General features: G+C 40.0%; 2 protein-coding genes across 8 annotated transcripts; one reads left to right on the top strand and one right to left on the bottom strand.

Moving 5' to 3' along the window:
- The first annotated feature begins 22 nt into the window (after window positions 1–22).
- hao1 (hydroxyacid oxidase (glycolate oxidase) 1) lies at window positions 23–19,247 on the top strand. 7 transcript variants are annotated; one of them, XR_013328877.1, is made up of 13 exons: window positions 23–2,245; window positions 7,280–7,435; window positions 10,724–10,840; window positions 14,644–14,800; window positions 15,075–15,226; window positions 15,396–15,669; window positions 16,050–16,222; window positions 16,294–16,385; window positions 16,515–16,673; window positions 16,972–17,041; window positions 17,198–17,301; window positions 18,719–18,811; window positions 18,953–19,247. XR_013328877.1 is itself a non-coding variant. In XM_077734153.1 (12 exons), exons 4-11 carry the CDS (start codon window positions 14,664–14,666, stop codon window positions 17,263–17,265), a joined length of 1,125 nt encoding a protein of 374 aa, XP_077590279.1. In that variant the 5' UTR covers window positions 23–2,245; window positions 7,280–7,435; window positions 10,724–10,840; window positions 14,644–14,663; the 3' UTR covers window positions 17,266–17,300; window positions 18,953–19,245. The 7 variants fall into 7 exon arrangements, 6 of the variants coding, with proteins under 6 accessions (XP_077590279.1, XP_077590278.1, XP_077590281.1 ...); XM_077734153.1 differs by lacking the exon at window positions 18,719–18,811 and having other exon boundaries at window positions 17,198–17,300; window positions 18,953–19,245; XM_077734152.1 differs by lacking the exons at window positions 18,719–18,811; window positions 18,953–19,247 and having other exon boundaries at window positions 17,198–17,415.
- On the bottom strand, window positions 17,412–22,900 carry lin7b (lin-7 homolog B (C. elegans)). Its single transcript, XM_077734158.1, has 6 exons — window positions 22,620–22,900; window positions 21,470–21,588; window positions 21,121–21,192; window positions 20,772–20,981; window positions 20,132–20,295; window positions 17,412–17,874 (listed from the first exon to the last, which is right to left on the bottom strand). Exons 1-6 carry the CDS (start codon window positions 22,693–22,695, stop codon window positions 17,853–17,855), a joined length of 663 nt encoding a protein of 220 aa, XP_077590284.1. The 5' UTR covers window positions 22,696–22,900; the 3' UTR covers window positions 17,412–17,852.
- Window positions 22,901–23,228: the final 328 nt, after the last annotated feature.

Here is a 23,228-nt window from a genome sequence, read left to right as displayed (position 1 = left end):
TTATGCATCATATCCATTAAAAAAGTCTATAATTAATTCCTAGTATTGATTTATGACCACCCCTTGGGTCAGCATGTTGGCGGTAGAGTTCAGAGGAAGCTGCAGGTGTGGGGAAGAAAAAACACAATCACAAGACAAGTCAAACAAACGCATCTCCGTTGATGGAGATGGATAGCGGCTCAGCATTCCAGTCCACGCTGGAGATTCCTACTGCATCACCCCAGGTCCTCTGCGTCCGCTCTCCTTCTGCCGTCGGGCCAAACATCTGGACCTAGAGAGGAAGCCACAGAGAGGAGAACGACGGCTGAAACCAGGCCTGAATCATGGGAAGAAGAGAAAGTCACTGTTAAAAAACGTACACCCTGTTTATCTTCGGGACTCCTGCAGAGGAGGGGTTTTGCACCGGGTGGAAAAGTTCACCCCCCTCAATCCTCATCATCTTCATCTGTTTCACCTCTTTTCCCCTACTGCTCTAACATGTTCCAGGCAGCTGAAGGTCAGAGGTTGCAGCAACATTGCGTCTAATGTTCCAGACAAAATATAACATTGCGCTATCCCCCCCATCCGTCCTTCTTCTCATCTCAAACCTACTGAAAAAAACTTGGATTTTTATTTGTCCTTCAACAACGGGGGAGTCGTAAAACACAGTTCCCCAAGGCGGAGAGAGGTTCGTTTAAGACCCTGCCGGCAGCTCTGAGGGTAATCCCGATGGATGAGTTTGGGTAATAGAGATACATTTACACATATGGTACCTTGGGAGTATTTGATCCCTGAAAACTGCGTACAGCCTGGGCAGGACATGCTGTGTAAATTTCTCTCCTGTGTGCTGTATCTTTTGCAACGGCAGCCACAGCTTGTTAAAGATATGTGAGGTTAAAAAGAAAACATATGACAGGTGCCAAAGTTAGGAATGTTAAGGGAAAGTGCAAGGTGAAATATTGTCGTCTTGCTATTTACTTTTACTGTTTTTTGTTAAGCAGTGTGTGTAGAGTACTTATTTGAAATAAAAAGACAAAATATCACTCTTTGAAGTAGTGTGTTTTGATTTTAAGTACCTTTTTTGTGACTGTCACACCAGTCAAAAAGTTATTTTATTAGATCCTAACAGGAAATGTTTTACATTATATTAATTACAATTAAAATGGTAAAAAGTAGGTTTATAATGTGACTCTTAAGTCTTTGTACTAACTTTGTTGGGAAGGGACTTTGTCAAGTCATTTTTAAAGACCTAAAGACCACCCAGTGTCCATTTATTTTGACCTCACCTGTAATGAATATATTATTAATATTAGATATTTAGAAAATACATTTTAATGAATGAATAACTGTATACATGTGTATAATAGAAACTAAATTGATATCATTGAAATCAGTAAAAAAGAAATGCACTCTCCCTCCTTATAATATAAGTAACATACCATTTATTGTGTTTTTTGTAATGTTATACTTATTGACAAGGATAAAAATCCATTTCAGTGCCAATGACAGCGTTTTACACCCAATTAATATTCACTGAGAGGTGAAAATGCATGAAAGAATAGTGTTCCTCCATTTTCAAAATGTAAACCATTTTTGATTAACACAAATAGAGCACTCTTGGAATGACTTGAATGAGCTAATGTTGCAGTAAAGCTGGTACATTCCGCATTCTATTTTTTTTTTTTTTTTTTTTTTTTTGCTTGGTTGTGTGTGGGTGGACAGTGCTTGTGCGAGAGTGTTTTTACTGCTTATGGCAGAGCGGAGGATTTATTTGAACAGATGTGAACTCCCAGTGCCAGGGTGACCTCAGGTCCTACTTGGCTACATTGCAGCTGATCTCTCCACCCTGGAAAAATAACACACGTGTTAGCAGACTGACCTGGGGAAGAAAACACTTACAAACAACAGGAAAAACATTGCTACTCTGAATGCTCATTATTCAATCTCACTTAAAGCTTTTCAATCGTCGTGGCCCCAAAAAAATTCCATCTCAGACTCCTTCACCCAAACTATGATTTTCAATGTGTGTATTGCGTATTATATATTATGAAAAACACAATCATTATCATTGAGATTTTGTGTGCACATTTCGAACAAGTTTGCAAAAATAGCCACCTTTTACAAGTTTATAAATGTTGAGCATATCACTTTTTTGGTTATTTTTCTGTCATTTGACAGGAGGTCCCCGCCTCTTACCAGGAATCAGGTAGGATAGGCTCCAGCACCCCTGCAACCCTAATGAGGATAAAGCGATTCATAAGATGAGGTGAGAAGCCCCATTTGAATTCCAACATTAATAGTTTGGCCTACCTGACCCAAAATGTAATGCCTTGTATCTTGACTCATTGACATTTTTTATGGGCTTAGGTTATGCTTATTTTTATCTTAAGGCTCCCCTACCCCTCCAAAAAAAAATATATATATATATATATATATATAAAAAAATCCTGTCACTTGCTCTATAAATGCATTTATAAGATAAACACTAAACAAAAGTAACATACCAATAAGGTGCCCATATTCTATTCCAAATATGTATTTTGTTCCCACTATTTATGCTGCCAACCTCCAAATACAAAATATGATAAAAAAGAAATAGACTGATTGGAATAGAAAAATGGATTAAATAGCAGGTTGCTCTATTTTATTTTTAACAGTTAAATTAATTGATAATGTCAATGTATCACCCCCTACCTGCATTAGCTCTCCTGTCTTATAGTTACCAAAGTGTCTCTCAACATTACATATATCATTAGATTTACACACTCAATGAATGAAAAATGACCATTTTCTACTAAACAGAACAGAGCACAGCGTTTGGTTAGCGCAAGAGCTGTGAAGCCAAAAAATGTGTATGTCACCAAGATATAAATGGGAGGTCAAAGCTAGAGTGAAGCGTGGCAGGTCGACAAGGATGAACAGACAGAAATGTTTGGAGAGAAGACAAGAGTAAAGCTACACTAATTTATACCCTGATAATTGGAAACAGCAGAGTCCCGCACCTGAACCGCATTCTCGGCCCCGCTTCAGTTCGGACAACGTGGGAGGGTGATCAAGTCCAAAGATGGTGGGGGTTTTGGGGGGTCTTTGAGTTTGGAAAGGATGGAAGTCAGTGTCAATGGCAGCCCTGTAGATTCTGGGATAAAGTTGTGTGTATTGTTTAAGTACAATTACCAAGTTCTAAGGGTCACACACACGCGTTATTAGGCTGAAGCTCAAGTTGGACCACCCTGCCTCAATAGAGAGTAAGGAAAGGGTGGGGGTCTTAATACTTAATGTGTCATGGTCACGAACGACATACACGGGCTTACTTCAGCCGTCTTTGCTTCCTCGTTAAATCAACAAGACATTCTCCTCAAAAAAAAAAACATGTTGAGTCATCGCATCCGTTAATTATTAGTTGAGCCGTGTGTGCAAAGATTTGGAATCGGGGCTTAAATCCCGGCTTCTTGTGAGAAAGAGTGAGCCTGTGATATTTCAGGGAGCCATGCTGGATTCACATGTTGGCGGAACGCGAGGTCTGGCATTAAGCGAAAAAAAATGAAGTCATCTTGGAACAAAGAGTGAAAAAATGAGTGATGCTCTTTGATAGGTTTCTGCAGGTTTCTCATCTTAAAGGCGTTTGATTTATATCCGATTAATGGCGGTTTAGGCGACTTTTCTCTGTGTTCCACATTAGAAAAGATTTGTCATTGGTTGCCACTGAAGGCGTGAGACGTCCGATACAGTTGAAGTAATCTAGAAATCTTCATTTCCTCCCAGTTCAAATGGACCACTATAGGAATAAACTCATTCCAGACATTGCCAGACGTCTAATATCGTCCATGGCATGAATTTTGTCTTTAGAAAAAAAACATGATGCAACCTCCTGTTTGACACCGCAGCCATTTCAATCGTTTGCATCCTCAGCCAAGACTCTGTGTGTGTGTGTGCGAGCCATTTCCGAGTTCCAGAGCCAAACACGCAAGCCTCAAAGGCTCTTCTACACTGTAGTGGTTGCAGAAGACATTTGTCCCCATTATCATCCCCCTTTTTTTCTTCCCTATATCTCTTCCAGAGGATCAACGCACATGAAAGCCACCGCGTTGCGCTTGCTCCTCTCACGATTTATCACAATGTATCCATCACGCACAGCCTGCAAACCCCCGTGGTCCTCACGCCTAGACACAAACTAAAACACATTTGTGTACGAACATGTCACGGGAGGAATTGGACACGCGCTTTGATCACAATTCATATGACATCGGCAAGAGTGCCTAGAAACATCTGCAAATTTCCCCCCTCTTGACATTGACGACTTTGAGCCGAGCGGTAATTCCATTTTTTTGACAGATCGAACATTTCGGCTTCCCAAAACCCCCAAAAGATTTGATCATTTCCACATTGATTCCGCAACCCTCCCTTAGCGCAACTACACATCTTCATCTTATTTCTCCTGTCGTGTTAACTCGGTGTTTCCCCTTTCCGCCTGGCCGCGAGGATGGAGTCTTTCAAAAGGACCGCAAGACAAATCAGAGGCCCTTCCCTGTTCGTGGAGACCTTTTATTTCATTTTCCATGTTGATTGAAGGGTATGGATACCCCCGGAGGATCTCGCCGGCACCCCCGGGGCCTTCTGTTTCCTTAGTTCGACCCAAAAAGTCGAAGCCTACCACAAAACGCCGCTTCCCTGCAATCTGCTCCTCGGTCGCGTGCGGTTATTGGAAAAGCTTTGCTCAAGGTTGAGTGTGAGTGTGAGTGGAGTGCGTGCGTGTTATTGGCTTTAAGGATATAGTAGGACAAGAATGGGCCCTTGACCGGGAGTCATTATGTGTTTGGCACTCGTTTCCATCCCTGTGATGAAAGTTGGAGGCTTGCCAGTGTTGTTTTGGGGTGCCTCGGCTTTGGCGGTAATAGCGCACTATAAAGTGTCTCCAAATAGGTTCCTATTTAAAGATTGTTTTGTGTGGTGGCAAAAGGTCACTTCAATGGCTTTTGCCGACGCCGATGCCGCTCGAGTGAGGTTTGCGGCTCGGCAACAACAATTGCAGCTTTCTGTCGGATCTGAGCAAGAAGTGTGGACAATCTTCTTGGTAGTCTAGGTTTCCATGAAATAAGATTGAATGATTGTTGCCAGGATTCTCGGGCGAAATAGTTTGGACGTGTAGCGCTGTCCATGGTAGCAGATAATGAAAATCAAATTTTGATTCACTTAAAAAGTATTCAAATGTGTCAAAAATAATACATAAAAATGATCAAATCATGTGTGTGCGAGTGGGTATGTAATTAATGTAAAATAAAAACAGTGAAAAATTAACTAAAGATTTTTGTAGCAAAAGAGATCATGTCAGACAGACTATAATTTAAAAAAAACAATGACTTTTATCAAATCAATTCTAATTTTTATATTCATTTGTCATTTTGACTTTGAATTATTTCTTATATTGTTGTGGTTGTAATTTTCCACTTAAATTTCTTTTGAATTTTTTTCCCCAAAAATCATGCTATTCTTATGTGGAATAATTATGTATTCCCACAATGATTTAGGTGTAATTTATCACCGCTTGTCTGGATTGTGTCATCAATGCATCCATCTTAAAATCTATCCATCCAATTTATCATTCAAAACGACTTTTTAATCATTTAGGGACTAAAAGAATTGGACATGCATTGTTGTCATTTCCACCCATGGCGATCGATATATGTATAAAATGCATGACAACGTATACAGTTGAGTGACAGCTGATATTTATGGCGGGCTAAAGGGAAAAGCACACACACATTTATGTGGTGAGCACAGGCTTTCCACTTGATCCAATACATAGGCCAAGGTCAAATCTGCCTTGAATTAAGTGAGTGTTACAACAGGAATAATACAATCACATCCCTCCAAAGCCCTGTAATACTACTGGAGCTTTGCATGTGTGCTTGTGACAAGCCCGCGACCAAACCACGCACTGGTGTACTTTACAGAGACCCTGACATCTTCAAAAAGGCCCCAAAGTCCTTGCAATGAAGAGCAAACGTCACATTAGGTCAACCGCATGATTTATCAATTGCTCTATGCTAGGAAGTTGTCCGACACCACAGTTCCACAAGTGTATTAAGTGGTCCGTGCACGCCACCAAAAACAACAACATAACATCAAACTCCTCAAAGCTGGCTGGCTGCTTACGCAATTCGACAATTTTTTCGCTTTGATTCACAAACCATAGCACTGAAGTACACATTCTCCAACTCAACTTTAAATACTGTAATTAGTGCTAGCCTAATATTTCAAGCTGAGAATTTTTTTTCCAACTAAAATTGGAGTTATGCTTTTTTTCAGTTTTTTTCCTCTTCTTTCCTACTTTTTTAAACAAAGACTTTAGAGTCCTTTTTTTGTTGTACAATGAACCAAAAACTGCGTATTGTACAGACTATAAGGTTTTTTGTTATTAGTTTGGCTGGGACTATAAATTATATTTATTGTTACATATATATGTTTTCCACTTAATTCTATATTCTTTGGCTGGTGCGATTATATGTATGTAAAACTTATATATTTTTCTAAATCATAGATATTTCACTTTTTGAACTACTTAGTATATTTGTGTATATTTATTTCATGTATTTATTGAACCTGTTCCCCTGCTTGATACAATGAATTAACAGTTTCAATATGCCATAAGGGCAATAAAAACAACTTCAAAATATTTTTGCCAGCACTGTACTACAGTACATAAATACACCAATACAATGAGTCAGATTAGTCTAAAATTCCTTTTTGTCCGGCGGATCTGAAATCCAATGTGGCAGTCTAAAAAACACAAAATGTTTCACATGAACAGGTATACATAATGGGAAGAAAATATTCTATTGGGCATTTTTATTGCTTTCAATAAAAACCACGTTTAAATGGAAAATTGCGCACAAATGCTCGACCTGACACACACACACACACACACACAAACAATTGCAGCCACACACATTCTCGCTCAAAAGAGACGTAAAAAACACGCTAATGGGAAAAAGATGAGAGGGCTGCTCGTGAGCACAGTCAGAGCCGCCACACAGAAAGCTCGGAAATCACATTCAAATCATCATTTGCAAAGATTAAGAATTCTTAAAATCAATCTTTCCCTGATAAAAATCTTGTTAATTTTCTTAAAATACTAAATATTGTATGTTTTGGTCAGTGCTGTTCTGATATATATAGTATATGAAAAACTTGAGTCCTTGGTTATTGAACATACTTTTCCAAAATACATTCAATGTGAAAAAAATATTAATACTTTCAAATATTTGTTTCAATGAATTAACAACTCTTTGTTCATTTTCAGTGGCTTTTTGGATGGATCCTTCTGCTGGGAATTTAAATACGGACCAGAGTTTATTACCAGGAGCTGTCCAATTCATTCCAACTAGAAATTGGGAATTATCAAACCCTACCACTCCTCCCGCTCCATTGGACGTTGGGCATCAAACCATTGTCCAAAGTAAGTGAAATGACTTTAATATATATTGTATATTGACTCCTACTCTATCACCCATTAGTTAGAAATGTATTTTACTTTTTTGTACCAACTACTATTATGTTAGTAGTTCTGATTTAAGTTATTTTGAAAACATCCAACACAACCTGACTATAACCATTTACTCATATAATGTAATATGCCATAAATGCTGAGTGAGGATAAATATTTTAAGAAACGCATGGCTTTAAACTGAGCAGTACATTTCCATTACACTTCATTATGGGCACTAAAGTTAGGTGAGTGGAAAATATTATGTTAAGCTACTACAGCAGATGACAACAATGCATAGCAGTGGTCATAAAAGTACTTTTACATTAATACTTTTGTGCATTGTTACATTTTTTAAGGCAGTCTTTTCAAAGAGGCCTTTGTATTGAATCTCCTTAGATGGTGTGGCTTTATCTAATGTTATTGCAGCTTCATTATTATTATTATTATTATTATTACTCTTTATCCTTCCAGGGATAAAGTGAGAGTTATGAGATTGTTAAGCAAATGTATTTACTGTAGAAGTAAACTATTTGGAATGTTTTCTTTGGACTACTATGTTGTCTGCTTTAAGGAACCGAGTCTACAGCATTTAATCATAGTCTGTTATTTTGGCGTAAATCAGCAGTAGAGAAAACGGCTTACTGCTGGGAAGGAAAAAGTGTGTCATCTTGTTTATTTTCCTTTGGTTTGCTGTCTTTGCAAGCCCATTGGGTGCGATGATAACAGAAAAATATTGCGGCGTCCATCATCTCTCAGATGACGGACTGACCCCAAATCCAGGAAAGGGACCGCAAGGACCTTGCAACAACATTTTTATACGCTGAGGGTGAGCGGCAAAACTTCCAGCTAGCGTGTTAATGATGGCTCACTAGTGAATCCCTTGCATGTTTATTCAGATTTTTGGTTTTGCTTATACACACAGGCACAAATCAACTCTCCATGTCCTTTTTTTTCTTCCCTATGATTTTTTTTCTTCTATGAAGTCTCATCTTCTAGCATGACACTGACCACCGTGTCTGCTCGACAGCCATGGAAACAGGCCAGTAAAAAGTACATGTATTTAGACCAGAGAAAAAAAAAGTGCACATACTTATCAGACTATAATGCGAAGGAATACGTCGTCCGGCTTGGGGAATATGACTCACGTGGTCGTCAAACTTGGTGGGAGGGCGCGTGTTAAAAAAAAGTTGACATTTTCAAGTGATTGGTCAACAAATTGACTGTGAAATCGCTGAAAATGTGAAAATGTGATGTAATAATAACAGGAAAATAATCATATCAATTATACATGGAGATATTTCTTACACAACACCAGATGTAGGTCCCAATTATTATTTATTTTATATATATTTATACATTTTCTGAACTGCTTATCCTCATACAGGGGGTGCTGGAGCCTATCCCGGATAACTACTGGCCAGCCAATGGCAGATATATATAGTTTTAAATGATTATTAGTATATTGATAACATCATAAAGTATTTGATGAATAACATCATAAATTAATATAATGTTAATAAAAGTACAATGCATATACTTACATGCTGTCAATGGCAACCAAATTTTAACCAACATTTTAATCAGACATCAGTTTTTAAAAGGAGAATTTTGTCAGGAAAATACAGAACAGAAGAAACTATCTTTAAGGCAAACTTTAAGTGTAGTAAAAAAGTTGGCCACATATTTTGCATTTCCGACTTTATTTTGCCTTAATACACCCCCTAAATAATGAAATGTTCCATTATTGTCTTGACGCATTTCCCCTTTTATGTGAGCTGTGTGTTAACTCTGTATATTTGGACAGGTGTTCTATTCTATCCATTTGCTTCAAGAGGTTTTAGTGTGCTATTTCATAGGCAAAAAAAGAGGCAGGATTTCCTGTACTGTTGATACTGTATACTGGACAGCATTCTGCATGTGTAATCCCTAACAATAAAAAACTGTTTAGCACCAATTTTCCTTTACTTTTTAAAAACCCAGCACCCCCTCCTCTAGTTTTCAGACAACTGCGGCGTTCACATCTGGAAGACAGATGTAAAGTCCCAAAGCTTTGACTCGCTCGCTCCTTCTAACTCACTCTCTCTTCCTCACATGAGTTTTTTTTTTGTTTTATTCCCTCCTCCTCTCCTCCATCCCTCTCTCTTTGGGAAACATGAGAGCAAGGCTAATTCTCCCTAACTCTCCCCTCGCTCCCTCCCACAAGGCCGGACCACCCACATTCGGAAACGCCTAGCTGTTTCCCGAGGAAGAACCTCGAACAGAATGAGATATGTAAGGATGGGCCACGGCTGATGGTTTTAGCAGAGTATCAATTACATCATTGTAGGAGCCGTAACCTGCTATTGTGTCAGGGGGAACTTCTGGAGGAGATGGGTTCACATTGCGTCAGGAGTCGGCGATGGAAATTATGTAGTATAAATCCCTATGCCACAGACATCTTTAGATACTGGCGATTCCCCTCGGTGTTTTCAGTAAACATGCGTCTCAGAATACAAAAAAACAACAGTTTAACTTGACTTGATCTGGAATTGGTTGACATTATTTTCTTGATCTTAAAAGACTTCTTAGTCGGAATTCATTGTAATTGTAAGAAAATAATTCTCAAATTATTTTAAAATGTTAAGGGGACTAAGTTGGATTTTTGGACTCTATATTTCTTCACATAATATTGCAAAATGAACATTTATTTCAAAATTAAGAATTTTACTATTATAGTTTTAAGATGATACTAATATTTAAAAAAAACTGGGCTGATATAGTAACAGTTTGAAAAGTTTACATGCATTACAAATGTATTTTTTTATTTTAATCATTTTATTTTTTGATTTACTTATATTCTTATGTTGAATTATGTGTGTTGTATTACTGTGCCTCTCTGCAAATGAAGTTCCTAACAGATAAAGTTAACTAACTTTTTGCAAACTTTACTGCCAAAATGCCCAATCATAGGTCTTAGCAACCTTTATAAATTCTAAATTGAATATTTTGGTAGGTCCTGTAAGCATTATTTGACTTCAAACTTCCAGAAATGATTAATTTTGTCATGTTTTGTTTGCTTGGTGTTTTCTTTCTTCTTGTATTTCCTGTCCATGCGATTGCATATGAATGTCACCTGATGTTTCCTTTCAGGACCTCATTCACTTGTGTGAGTGACCCAGGTGCTCGTTATAGTCATTTGCTCTAGTCTGCGGTGTGGAAATGTTTTTTGTCTTTATGTTTTTATTATTTTGTAGTTATATTTATCTTCCAAACCCTTAGGTTGTGCACCAGCACTTCCCTCTCATTGCCTGGATTCCAATCCGCTCTGCAGCCGAGGCAAAATCAAAACACAACAAGTTGCGGCCTTCCAAAATGGAGGATCCATCTGGCATTGGCGTAAGTAAAGCGGAGACGGAATGCATTTCATTATAATTGTTGCAATGACAAATTTGGAAACTTTGAAAGGTATTTTACTTTTACTGCAAATTTTTGAACCAATTGCTTATTATCTCACCCCTTTGCCTTGATAGTTTAGTACAATTTCACAAAATATTTTCAACATAACCCCCTCTCCTGCATATTATTTTGCCTTTTTCCTCCATCTGTAATATTGCACTGGTACTGCTCCAATATAAAAAAATTAAAACACTTTGGTATACATCTGACTGTAATGGCTTTTGCTGATTGCAATTTAAATTGTGAGGCAGACCATAGATGAGTGTTTTCTTTTTTTTGTGAAGGTTAGTGTCTCCACCATGTGGATATCTCTTAGCAATGCCTATATTAGTTGTGCTGGTATGTTTTTTTTTTTTATGTATTCATTCATTTTGTGTTCCACTTAGCCTGACATGACGATTCTAATATCACACAAGTCAAGACATGAGTTCAAGAACATATTGATTTTTTTAAACTGTGGATGTAAACATAAAGCAGAGAAAAATTACAGTCAGATATTTAATATACATTACTATTGAGACAGAAAACAACAGTACTCCAATCTATGAGATTTCCTGAAAGTGCAAACTAGCATGCATATTGTCAGTCCAATCTCGTTTTAATAGTCTTTTATGTAATCTAAGAGTTGGTGAAACAGATGCATGGATGGGGTGGACTCCAAACCCCCACCCTCCAAGCGGTATTATGTGAAAAAAGGAAGGACAGAGAGAGGATGGATGAAAAACATGTGATGAAATGCCAGTTTAGTGGACGAGAGGCAACATTTGGTGATTGAAAGGGATTAGGGATTACCGACACAGCTCGCTCAACCCACCAAAGTCATCGTCATCATTTGGTCTCTGAAACTGCCCGCTTTGGTCTTGCTGGATCTTTTCTGCAAACGGATCAATTTCCAATCCTGGGATGGGAGGTGAGTCCACGTTTGCTCTATTGAACAATTATGCAATGTTTATTTAGTATTGGCTGTCATTTGCTGGCAGAATTTTTAGTTATACGCCTTGATAATAATTCCATCTATTCAAAATGTATGCATTTTTCCAAGCTGTTTTAAGTGCCTCTTCACTAGTTTGGGTTTAAAACCCTAATTTGTCACAAAAATGATATAAAAATTCAGAAAATCAACAAGAGCTGGGACTAAAGGTGACTGTGTAGTTCCCTTCAGAAAAAAAAAGTGCATTTAGCCAAAGCACCTTCTCTGTTTCTTCCTTAAATGTTGAAATCTAGGTGAGATACTGTAGAAATAGCAGTGTTTTGCTTTACCTACATATATCTGTAAACAAATCCGACATGATCATTGATGATGTATTTGCAGACATTGGTGATGCTACTCGGTTAACATTCTCCATGCCTTTTGTTTCCACAGTGTATTGACTTTGCGAGCAACTTGGGCGACTTGCTGAATGTAGCCGCCAATCTTCTCATCAGCCTCAGACTTGTTCCTCTCCCCGAGGCAACATGCTTCACCTCCTAACCGGCCTCTTAATGCTTCTGGCATTTGTCTTCCATCCCTCGGTGGACTGCACCCGGTTATGTCCGCACCAATGCCTCTGTTACGGAAACTCTGACTCAGTGGACTGCAGTGAGCGTGGACTCGAACGGGTTCCTGGGGGCCTACCGCACGGCACCTGGCTGCTGGAGCTGAGAGGGAACAACCTGAGTGAAATTTGTGGGAGAGCCTTCGCGGGCCTGTGGTCCTTACGGGTGCTCGTGCTGGCCGACAGCCGCGTACGGGCCCTCCGACCGCAGGTAACCGACGAACTCCGACCGTGTGCGGAGCTGAGTTAGAAGCCAATGACGTTTCTGCAGGCGTTCTTCTCGCTGTCCTACCTGGAGAGGCTGGATCTCAGTGGGAACCAGCTGACGAGTCTCCCTGCTGATTTCTCTGCGGGACTGTCCGCTCTGAGGGTGCTGAAACTGGAGCACAACTATTTGCATCATCTGCCTGCATTCAGGTGCTGCTCAGCTACATGGACACTTTTGCAGGATGAAATTGGAGGAAACCTTTCAAACAGGAATTTGCATTATTCCAGAGTGCATGTAAATGAAGGAAAACTTTCTTTCCTTTCATGGCTTTGGTCAGCTTTGAGTATCTGGACAACGTTGAGAAACTGGACCTGAGTCATAACCATCTGGAGTCAGTGAGCCCTGGTGTCTTCAGAGGCCTGTCAAGACTCCGGCAACTCTACATGCACAACAACAAACTTTCTGTGGTGCGCCAAGGGAGCCTCGACATGCTTCCCGCACTGGAGGTAAAACAAAAAGCCCATCAGATGATTCCAGAGCGAACCCAACCCCCCAATCCCACCCCCATTACGCAAAAACCACCCATCCGTGTGCCGTAGGTGCTCCAGCTGAGTCACAACAACATTTCTGTGATCGACACCAAGGCTCTGGCGCCCCTCTACAGCCTGGCCGTTCTCCACTTGGAGGGGAACAACCTCGCTCACTTGAAATTCAAAACGTTCCTCAATCTGCACACGGCGGCGACGCACATCCAGCTAGCTGGTTTGTCCGTCGTCTGAAAAACGGGAATTTTAGTCCGGCAGTTGTTAAAACGAGGCCGTCTCCTCGCCAGGGAACCCTTGGACGTGCGACTGCGAGCTGCACCGCGTCTTCAGCAAGATCCTTCACGTTCGCCACCTCCATGTGGACGACTACCGCAACGTGACCTGTAGCTTGCCGCCGCAGCTGGCCGGGGCTTCTCTGGCTTGGGTGGACGGCCGGCTGTGCGTCGCCGAGACGGCCACCGTGCTCGTCATCACCGTGACCGTGCTGGTCACGGTGGTGGCGGCTCTGGTGATGGCGGAACGGACCAGGAAGAGGAACAGTGGCAAGAACTGGGATACAGAATCCCAAAATAACACCCACAGTCCACCATCTTGAAAGCAAGTTGAGGCAAGAAGATGTAGTAATGTAAGGTCACAAAACAAAACAAAAATAAAATACTCATGGTTTGAGTGTAAACATTTTTGTTGGTATTTTTTAAATTACCATTTATATAGATTTGTTGTTAAAGAAATTTAATCCTTCTGATTTATATTCCTTTGGGGGTAATATAAGTATGATGATAATTTAAATAACTGTTGCTTAGTTGGGAAGAAATCAGCCTGTTAGCCTTTCCAGTTAGTACACAAGGATTAATACAGGATTTAATGGCACAAAGTGTGTGTTATGTACTGCCTTTTAGAGGGGGAAAAAAGGCAGGCATCGGTAAGTGGATTAGATGACCATTATATTTATCCTAAGTATTTCATTTATACTCCTTACTGTTCTACTTTATTTTTATCTCAGGGTAAAACCTCTTTTTAAAATGTTGGTTATTTAACATGTTGGCCAGATTCAGTATCAGTTAAAAACATGCATCCCTTATGACATCTTTTTTCTTTTTAGGTCGCCTACATTGAATAACATTGAACTACATTTAGGGGGAAAAGTATCATGCTGGTAGACCAGTGTAATGTATATAGACTCACTGTACTCCCTTGTCCTTAACGCAACAGTTCAAAGGTCACCACCGCCAACCTGGTCTAGTCACAAAAAGCACATTACTGTTTGAAATTGTTTGATTTAAAGCTCTGTCAACAATCCACAGATTTAAGATTTTATGATCATAATGATGACTTGGTCCTGCTCCCTTTTGCTTACCCAAAATTAATTAGGAAGATGATTGCACAGGCTCATGAGCTAAGTTAATGATTACACCGTCCGCTACTGTTCACTTTTGATCCATCTCTTCCCCCCAGTGAGCTGAGTTGCAGCAGGAATGTCAGCCAAGCACGTTTGCGTGTCCGACTTTGAGGTGGAAGCCCGAAAGGTTCTTCCCAAAGCTGTCTATGACTACTACAGCTCTGGAGCTGAAGAACAGACCACATTGGCTGATAATGTGGCGGCCTTCAAGAGGTACAATGTCACACTTTTCATTATATTCCATCGAAACTCAACTGTATTTTAACTGAACACCCATGTACCGCAACAGTTGGAATTTAAGACGTTAGTTTGAGCCCTGAGGTTAATATTTTTGGGGGGGATTTTTATTAAATGAATGGTGTGGGTTTTTATGTGGAGATTTTAAAGTGTCAACACTGTATGCAGAGATAAAACACATAGGGAGTGGTTGCTATCTTTTTTAATACACATACAGTAGATATTAAGAGTGCAATAAAACTGATTGCAGGTGGCGCTTGATCCCTCGGGTGTTGAGAGACGTGTCTTCTGTGGATCTGAGCGTTTCCATGCTAGGCCACAAGCTCAACATGCCCCTGTGTGTGGCGGCCACTGCTATGCAGAGGATGGCTCATCCAGATGGCGAGACAGCTACAGCGAGAGGTGGTACACACACACACACACACACACACACACACACACACACATTTGGCTATAGTGCCATGCAATGGGTTGATTTCTCCATGTTAGCTCAATTTGGCAACTTTTTCTTATTATATGTATACACATTATTCAACGCCCTCCTTTGTGTGGCTGTTTTTTTTCGAGCCAGCCTGCCGAACAATGGGGACCGGGATGATGCTGAGCTCTTGGGCCACCTCCACCATAGAAGAAGTGATGTCGGCAATGACCAGCTCGCCGGGCAATGGCGATGGCGTTCTGTGGCTGCAGCTTTACATTTACAAGGACAGAGAACTCACGCTGTCACTCGTCCGGCGGGCGGAGGAGGCGGGATACGGGGCTATCTTTGTTACCGTGGATACGCCGTACCTGGGCAGGAGGCTGGAGGACATGCGCAACTGCTTCAAACTACCTTCCCATCTCAGGTAGAGCTACTAAACATTTCAATCTTTAAAGCCACATGACACACATTGATCTTTTAGGATCACATTCAAATGAAGAGTATAGATGTATATTACATTTCCTGATTTTCCTCCTTTTAAATCAATAATTGTCATTTTTAAATCATTTTTTCTGTTTTTAGTTCAAAAATCATTCTGTAAAATCTAAATATATATATAAAAAGCTAAAATATACATTGTTTTAGATTTATTAAAAAACTGAATATTCAAGGCTTTTAATCCAGTTCTTTTAATCCATTTATGAAAAAAAAATCTAAATATTATATCTAAAACGTGAAATTAAGTTGACGTTAAAGCTGCCCCCGAACCAACCCATGTGCTAACTCATCGACTGACATTTCCAGATTGTCCAACTTCTCCAGCGACTCTTTGGCCTTTTCCGAGGGAGACTACGGCAGCGACAGCGGTTTGGCAGTCTACGTGGCAAAAGCCATCGATCCAACGCTCTGCTGGGACGATATCACTTGGCTCAAGAAAAACACGCATCTCCCCGTGATTGTCAAAGGAGTCTTAACTGGTACCTACCGGACCGTCACCTACGCTACAGCATAATGTGTGTGTCCACTGAATTTGTGCGTATGTGTCCAGGGGAGGACGCTTCCAGGGCTGTCCGCTACGGGGTCGACGGCATCTTGGTGTCCAACCACGGCGCTCGACAACTGGACGGCGTTCCTGCCACGGTGTGTTTGTGTACTTTGAATTTTTTTATAAATATGGACAGCTTGTACTGAGAGAGTAATGTATTTTTTTGGGGTCCAAAATGAAGTTTCTATATATAGCCAGACAGGGTTTTGTCTTTGTGTGTGCAGCTAGACGTGCTGGAAGAGGTGGTGGAGGCCGTCAAAGGTAGTTGCGACGTCTACTTGGACGGCGGGGTACGCCGAGGGACGGATGTCCTCAAGGCGCTGGCTTTGGGAGCCAAGGCGGTCTTCATCGGTCGGCCTGTCTTGTGGGGGCTCTCCTGCCAGGTGAAGACAAATCCATGTCCTTTCACCCCAATATTTTATTTTTAGGTCAACGCCACAAAACACAAGCTGAAATTCTATATCATGTTCAGCTTTATTTCTCAATGTCTTCTGGACGCACAAAAAAAGGAATACATCTTTTAGTCCTGAAATGCATTTTAAAAGAAAAATGGAATGATAGGTCTTTTAAAAAGCAAAGTACTAGAAGAATATTTGGCATATTCAATCATAAAATGATTAGATGTCAAAAGATTGAAGAAAAACTAATCTGTAATGAATTATTTTTGCGTCTCCTTTTCAGGGTGAACAAGGAGTTACTGCAGTTCTTCAACTTCTTAGAGACGAGTTGACACTAGCTATGGCTTTGGCAGGTAATGCATTCATTGCAAAATTAGACATATTTGCATTTCTTGTGATTTCCATGAAGACCAGACCACATTTAGTGAAGAAATTGCACTGAAATTGAAGGAGCTCCTGTAGGTTTGCATACATTTGATGATAGATGATTTGTCGTTGTGTGCCTGCAGGTTGTCGTTCTCTGTCAGAGGTGAACCCATCTTTGGTCAGAAGAGTGGACTTGGCATCAAGAATGTAACAAGAACCGCTGTTTTGTCAAAAGTCCAAAGTCACGTAAGATGTTTTGCCAATGTCGATCCAATACACGTAGTTTGGGACCCAAGCCATTAACACTACTATATATAATGGAAAGACAATATCAGAATAAATAAATAGCTTTGACACTTTTGACAGACACCATTTATTTCACAATAACAGCAGCCACCAAAAGTAGTTCTATCTTATGCTCACTTGTGTCATGCCGACCCTCTTTTTGTTCACAGAAATGGTCTCGAAGGCTTGAGTGTCTAATTTCCTAAAACAACACACTTCTTTGGTCCACATACTCCACAAATTCTGAATATGAAGGATAAAGTCTAGTTAAGCCACCATCACATTTACATTTGCTGAACACCGGAGATTTGACACCAGGATTTGACGCTACAAGCTAATGCTGTATATATATTTTTTTCCTAGGAAAGGGGAAGAAAGGGTTAGGGATGAAACCCAAACGGCAGTGTTTGGTTTCAATTTAGGCTACTGTGGCTTTCTACTTGTCGTTATGAAGTCACGTCTCCAAGTAGGACACAGGCGTCAGATAGGATGGGTGACGACACAAGTGATGATTTAGCCTCGGGACTCCAGAGAGCTGCAAAAATAGGTTCAAGAATAACAAAAGTTTTTTTAAAATATAATTATGAATACCCTTAAAAATAATCACAATGTTCATTAAACAACAAATTAGTGAGGTGCATAATACTGTGCAATTGAGCTTTTTCAAGATAAAATATAAAATGTTCCAAGATATTTGACCCTAATTTGTAGGACAATCATTTTGGCAATTTTCATTAGAATGATATTGTGTGTAACATTTGGCATTTCTATCTTTTCAGGTTAAGAAATGCCGTTCACTTGAAAAGAAAAGCCAAAAAAAAAAAACGTCAGAGTATAGTAAGGCTTTTTTTCCCCCGTAAAAAATCGACATGGTATATATAGTAAGGCTTATTTTTTCCTTAAAAAACCCAACATATTAAATAAAAACTGGTGCAAACTTTTGAGAGCTTGTGGCCCAGTGTATAAGTCATTGGCCTCCCACCTCTGTGGACCTGGGTTAAAATCCTGGTTTGCTCTGCTTACCTAACTTTTCCCCACTTGAAGTTACTGTAAAGTACTAAGTATGATCTGGGAGTGAAACAAGACAATACAAGTCTCTGGTGGCCCAGTGGATAAGTCACTAGTCTCCCACTTCTATGGTCTTGGGTTCAAATCCCAGTGCCTGCAAAGATTTTCCCAATATTATTCAGGTAAGTGAAAGAGGTAAAAGTACAAGTACTACTTCTTTCTCTCACAAGGTGATGGCCCAGTGGTTAAGTCATCAGTCTTCCACATCTGTGGTTGTTGGTTCAAATCCCAGTGCCAGCAAAGATTTTTCCAATATTATTCAGGTAAGTAAAAGAGGTAAAACTACAAGTAATACTGCTTTCTCTCACAAGGTGGTGGCCCAGTGGTTAAGTCATCAGTCTTCCATATCTGTGGTTGTTGGTTCAAATCCCAGTGCTGGCAAAGATTTTCCAAATATTATTCAGGTAAAAGAATAAGTATTAATGTCTAAGTGTTTAACTGAATAAGTATTCAGTGGTGGATGAAGCATTTTGTCCAAAAAATGACTAAGTGTTTAACCCCATTTCCTAGGATAAAGGTATAAGTACTACTGCTTTCTCTCACAGGGTGGTGGCCCAGTGGTTAAGTCATCAGTCTCCCACATCTGTGGTCCTGGGTTCAATTCCCAGTGCAGGCAAAGATTTTCCCACAATTGTTCAGGTAAAAGAATAAGTATTAATGTCTAAGTGTTTAAGTGTATAAGTGTTCAGTGGTGGATGAAGCATTTTGTCAAAAAAATGACTAAGTGTTTCACCCCAATTCCTTGGATAAAACGTTTCAACACCCATGTATAAGTGGGCCACGAGTTGGTGTAGTGGGTTGCACACTCGCCTTTGCACCGAGAGAACGTGAGTTCGCTTCCCGGTGTCGGCGGTTCACTGACCAAGCAAGCGGTCGAGGGTCGGCCGAAGGCCGACCCGAGAACGCCTTTCGCACAGACAGGTCCTTCAACTGTCTTCCGAACTGCCGAAGGCAGTTCGGAATATAACCTTTTACTAAAAAGTATGACTAAGTGTTTAATATAAATTAAAAAGTTTTTTTCTTTTTTTTTTTTCTTATTCCATTTACTCACCTACATGGTTTGGTGATCAACCAAAGGGCGACAGCGGGAATCGAACCCAGGTCTCCCACACGGGAGTCCAGTGATCTAACCTCTGCGCCACCAAGTGGACTACACTTTTCGTTGTAATCATTTGAGTGTCTTGAGAGGAAGTCCACAGAAACAACTAAGTGAAAAAGTGTCTTGACCGGGAATCGAACCCAGGTCTCCCACACGGGAGTCCAGTGATCTAACCTCTGCGCCACCAAGTGACTACACTTTCCTTTGCAATCAGAGGTGTCTTGACTAGAATACAAGTCTTGACACCAAGATTTCACAAAGCAGTGGCCGGGAATCGAACCCAGACACACCAGAGCCATGAGGCCTTGACATGTGTTTGTGCAATGCACTAACCACCAGGCCACAGGCTCACAACAGAACTCATGTATATTGTCGATCTGACTGCTTCTCACAGGTTAAGTGAGCACTCTAATACTTGGGATAATTGCCCTTCATAATATAAGAGTGTACAGCCAGGCCAGGATTCGAACCCAGAAATCCAGAGCTGCAAGGGTGACACTCTAACTACTGAGCTAAATTCCCTTGGTAAATTTACAGCCTGATGATTGGTCTACGAAATGGGGTCAAACATTTTAGAACACCCCGTACATGGACAATTCGAGATAATGGATTGATTGTGACTAACGTGTAGCTGGTATGCTGTTGTCGTCTCCGGGCAGTCCTCATCTTCTCAAAGCGAGCCTCCATTTCCTCCAAGACCTTTGGGGTGTAGCGCACCACCAGTTTGACGGAGCCCTGGGCGGCCTTTAACAGCTCCACGGCCTTCTCGTGGTGTTCCCCTTCCACCGTCTGCATGGACATGACAAAACATTGCAATCATACCAAAGACTTTCTTTGTAGTAACGCGACATTAAGTTGGCTTGCTGACAGATTTCGTACATGCATTTCCCTGTTTTTTTTTTTTTTCAATACACATTATTTTCCCTGATTTTAGTAGAAATTACTTAATACTTCCAAATTATACTATTTCAAATACAGTAATCGCTCCATTATCGCGACTTCACTTATCGCAAAATCACTACTTTGCATTTTTTCCCTGCTATTAATTTTTAATATTTTAAGTTAATGAACACAAAAAAATACCAATTGATTTGCTTTTTGAAGCTCTTGGAAGATTGTTCCCAGAATCAAATATTATCACTGTAAAATAAGTGCAATGATAATAAATGGCTATCCTATCCTAGTCTATTCCAATAGAGTTTTTTGTTCATATTTGTGCACTCTAAACATTGTTCACAATTGAGAGACTTTTAGAAGTAGCTTACCACTCCATTGACTGACAGCAGCTGGTCCCCTCTCTTCAACCCCCCCTGACGGTCAGCCACACCCGCTGGTATCACTCTGGAAATGTAGATGGGGGAGTTCTGCTCTTTGCCCCCCATGATATTGAAGCCCAGACCTTCATCCGTCTTGGGCAGCTCCACCACCCGTGGGTGGGCGTGGCCCTCACTGGCTGCAAAGGCTGCCACAGTGGCCTGTTTCACATAAAAAAAAAATGTACATTACAGTTTCCGTGTAAAAAAAATGATGTTTTTTTTTTATTCATTTTGCAATAAGAATTGAAACAGATTGTTTCATTCATTTTCATCCCAATATTTGAAATAATATTAATACCTTTGCTGTGGCTTGCGCCCGCACTTCTGGACCTCCAACAATGTCTAACGTGTCATACAGTTGCTCGTACACCTTACAGAAAGAAGAGACAATTGAATAGTTGTGCCGTCCTTGAGTTACGACGATTTCACTGATAGAGTCTAAATTCAAGATATAATACTTGGAATAAAGTCAAATATATTAAAATTTAAAAAACATGCCACACTTATCATTATTGCTAAAAAGTGGATGAGTTGGGCTTTCCAATGGTTTATTGGCAAGTTAAGGTACTGAATGTGATTACTTTAGACCAAAATAAATATTATGATAGCATGGGATGTTGAAATGTTGAATGTGATTTTAATCATACCTCTCTGATGGCGGCACAGAACTTGCTCTGCAACACTCGCTGCAAGGCTTGCAACTTGGGAGGAGGCAATTCACCTCTGCGCTGCAGTCGGTCCAACAATTCAATCACTCTGCACACATCTAAGAAAATCACAATAAAAACAAGTGACTAAAAGCAAAAAAAAAAGTGTTTTATCTATGTAACCCAAGTCTATTTCTGCAACTTCAAGTTATACTGCATTGCTTTCTTGCAAGCATCTTCTTTGCTGGAATTATTTTGGGTGTTTTATTGCCTCACAACGGCTAGATTTGTGAACTGCATATCCTTTATAATGCACAGTCCAATTGGGAAAATATATAATTTTTTAAATGATACGTAATGAATATACGTTGGCAGTTGTTTTGCAATGTATCATTTTTATTTTGCATTAATTCTTGGTGAGAGGACCATTTTCCTTTGCTTTAGACACCAATAGAAACAATTTCCTCAAAATGGATCTCTAATTGATCTTGTCAAAATTGTACTTCCACAGTAATTTATAGAAAGGCATGTATTTTGACATTTCATAATGGATAAATATAGTATTGTATTATTGAATTGCAATAAATCTGATTAGAAATCCAATAATAGGTTGAACTTTTTCTTAGAAGTACTTCCCCCCCCCTCATCATGTTTATAGATGAGAAACACAAATGTCTAGATAGACTCTCCCACTGTTGATGTATCTATTTTTCTGGTCATAATATCGAAAATTGTATTTTGGCCTGTTTTTCTTCCTTTTTTAAATTAAAATGAGCGTGATTGGGCTGGACCCCGTCTTTCCCATCTGGCAACCTCGGCCGTAATCGGAGGATTAATGTTCAGAAAGATAAATCAACGGAGTTAAGCACGCAAGCAGTCAATAAACCCACGTTTTACCCACGGTTCGACCGCACCTAGTCCACATTTAGCGTCATTTTCGATGGCCTGTTTTATTGATATATGAACTGCAAGCACCTGCACCGCAGCTGCCCTTTAACAGCCATCAAGACACTCCGTATTGCTAAAACATCTTAACATATAGAGATAACACAATAAACAGTTCGTAAATCACACAATTATAGTTGCGATGCATGGATTTAGGCAAGGATCGTCTGCAATTGTGCTGTAATTTACAGTAGTAGTGTAGTACCTCTTTCTAGGCAGAGTGGTTCCGCCATGGCCGCCATGTCTGCCTCCTTGGCTGGATGGTAGTAAGAGGACATCATCGTAAGCGTGCTTGTCTGTTGGCGATCTTGTCTTACAGCATGTCCTGCTTCATCGTTGGGGGGTCTGGGGATGGGAAAATGAGCGATGCAATGACAAGGAAGCCCCTTACGAGCGAGGGCGGCTTGAGTGGGCTCTGCCTGCCGGTCAGCGTGCCTGCGTGCGTCAATTGACGACGTCAAGTGGACGTTTCTGACCCATGTGAATTGAGTTCAAGATGATTAATGAATAAAATCCATTTCCTTATTATGTACAAGATTTTGCTTTTGTATTGCTTACAGAGAATTAAAAAAGAAGAATCAAAGTAGCAGGGGTAGAAGTAAACCTTGATGTGGATTGTTTTTTTCTTATATATTTATTATATTCTTAGAGTAAAGGGTGTCAATAGTGCCCCTATTGGACATGTAGTATATAAATAAAAATAAAGGAAACTAACAAAATGATAAACCAAAATAAAATATATTGATTTGGTAAATTTAAACGAAAAATCCGTTTCTGAAAACTACTCTTAAAAATTAAACATTTTTTTTTATCA

This window comes from Stigmatopora nigra, chromosome 15 (assembly GCF_051989575.1).
Source record: "Stigmatopora nigra isolate UIUO_SnigA chromosome 15, RoL_Snig_1.1, whole genome shotgun sequence".
Lineage (NCBI taxonomy): Eukaryota > Metazoa > Chordata > Actinopteri > Syngnathiformes > Syngnathidae > Stigmatopora > Stigmatopora nigra.
This window is presented reverse-complemented; position numbering and strand designations above follow the sequence as displayed.

Bases quoted from the DNA above. Each gene is read 5' to 3' on its own strand.
- hao1 (XM_077734153.1), top strand. From the start codon at position 14,664: ATGTCAGCCAAGCACGTTTGCGTGTCCGACTTTGAGGTGGAAGCCCGA. The intron at 14,801-15,074 runs GTACAATGTCAC...AACTGATTGCAG, and splicing joins AATGTGGCGGCCTTCAAGAG to GTGGCGCTTGATCCCTCGGG. The intron at 16,386-16,514 runs GTGTGTTTGTGT...TTGTGTGTGCAG, and splicing joins TGGACGGCGTTCCTGCCACG to CTAGACGTGCTGGAAGAGGT.
- lin7b (XM_077734158.1), bottom strand. From the start codon at position 22,695: ATGATGTCCTCTTACTACCATCCAGCCAAGGAGGCAGACATGGCGGCC. The intron at 21,589-22,619 runs GTACTACACTAC...TGATTTTCTTAG, and splicing joins ACCACTCTGCCTAGAAAGAG to ATGTGTGCAGAGTGATTGAA. The intron at 20,982-21,120 runs GTATTAATATTA...TATGTGAAACAG, and splicing joins GGGCGCAAGCCACAGCAAAG to GCCACTGTGGCAGCCTTTGC.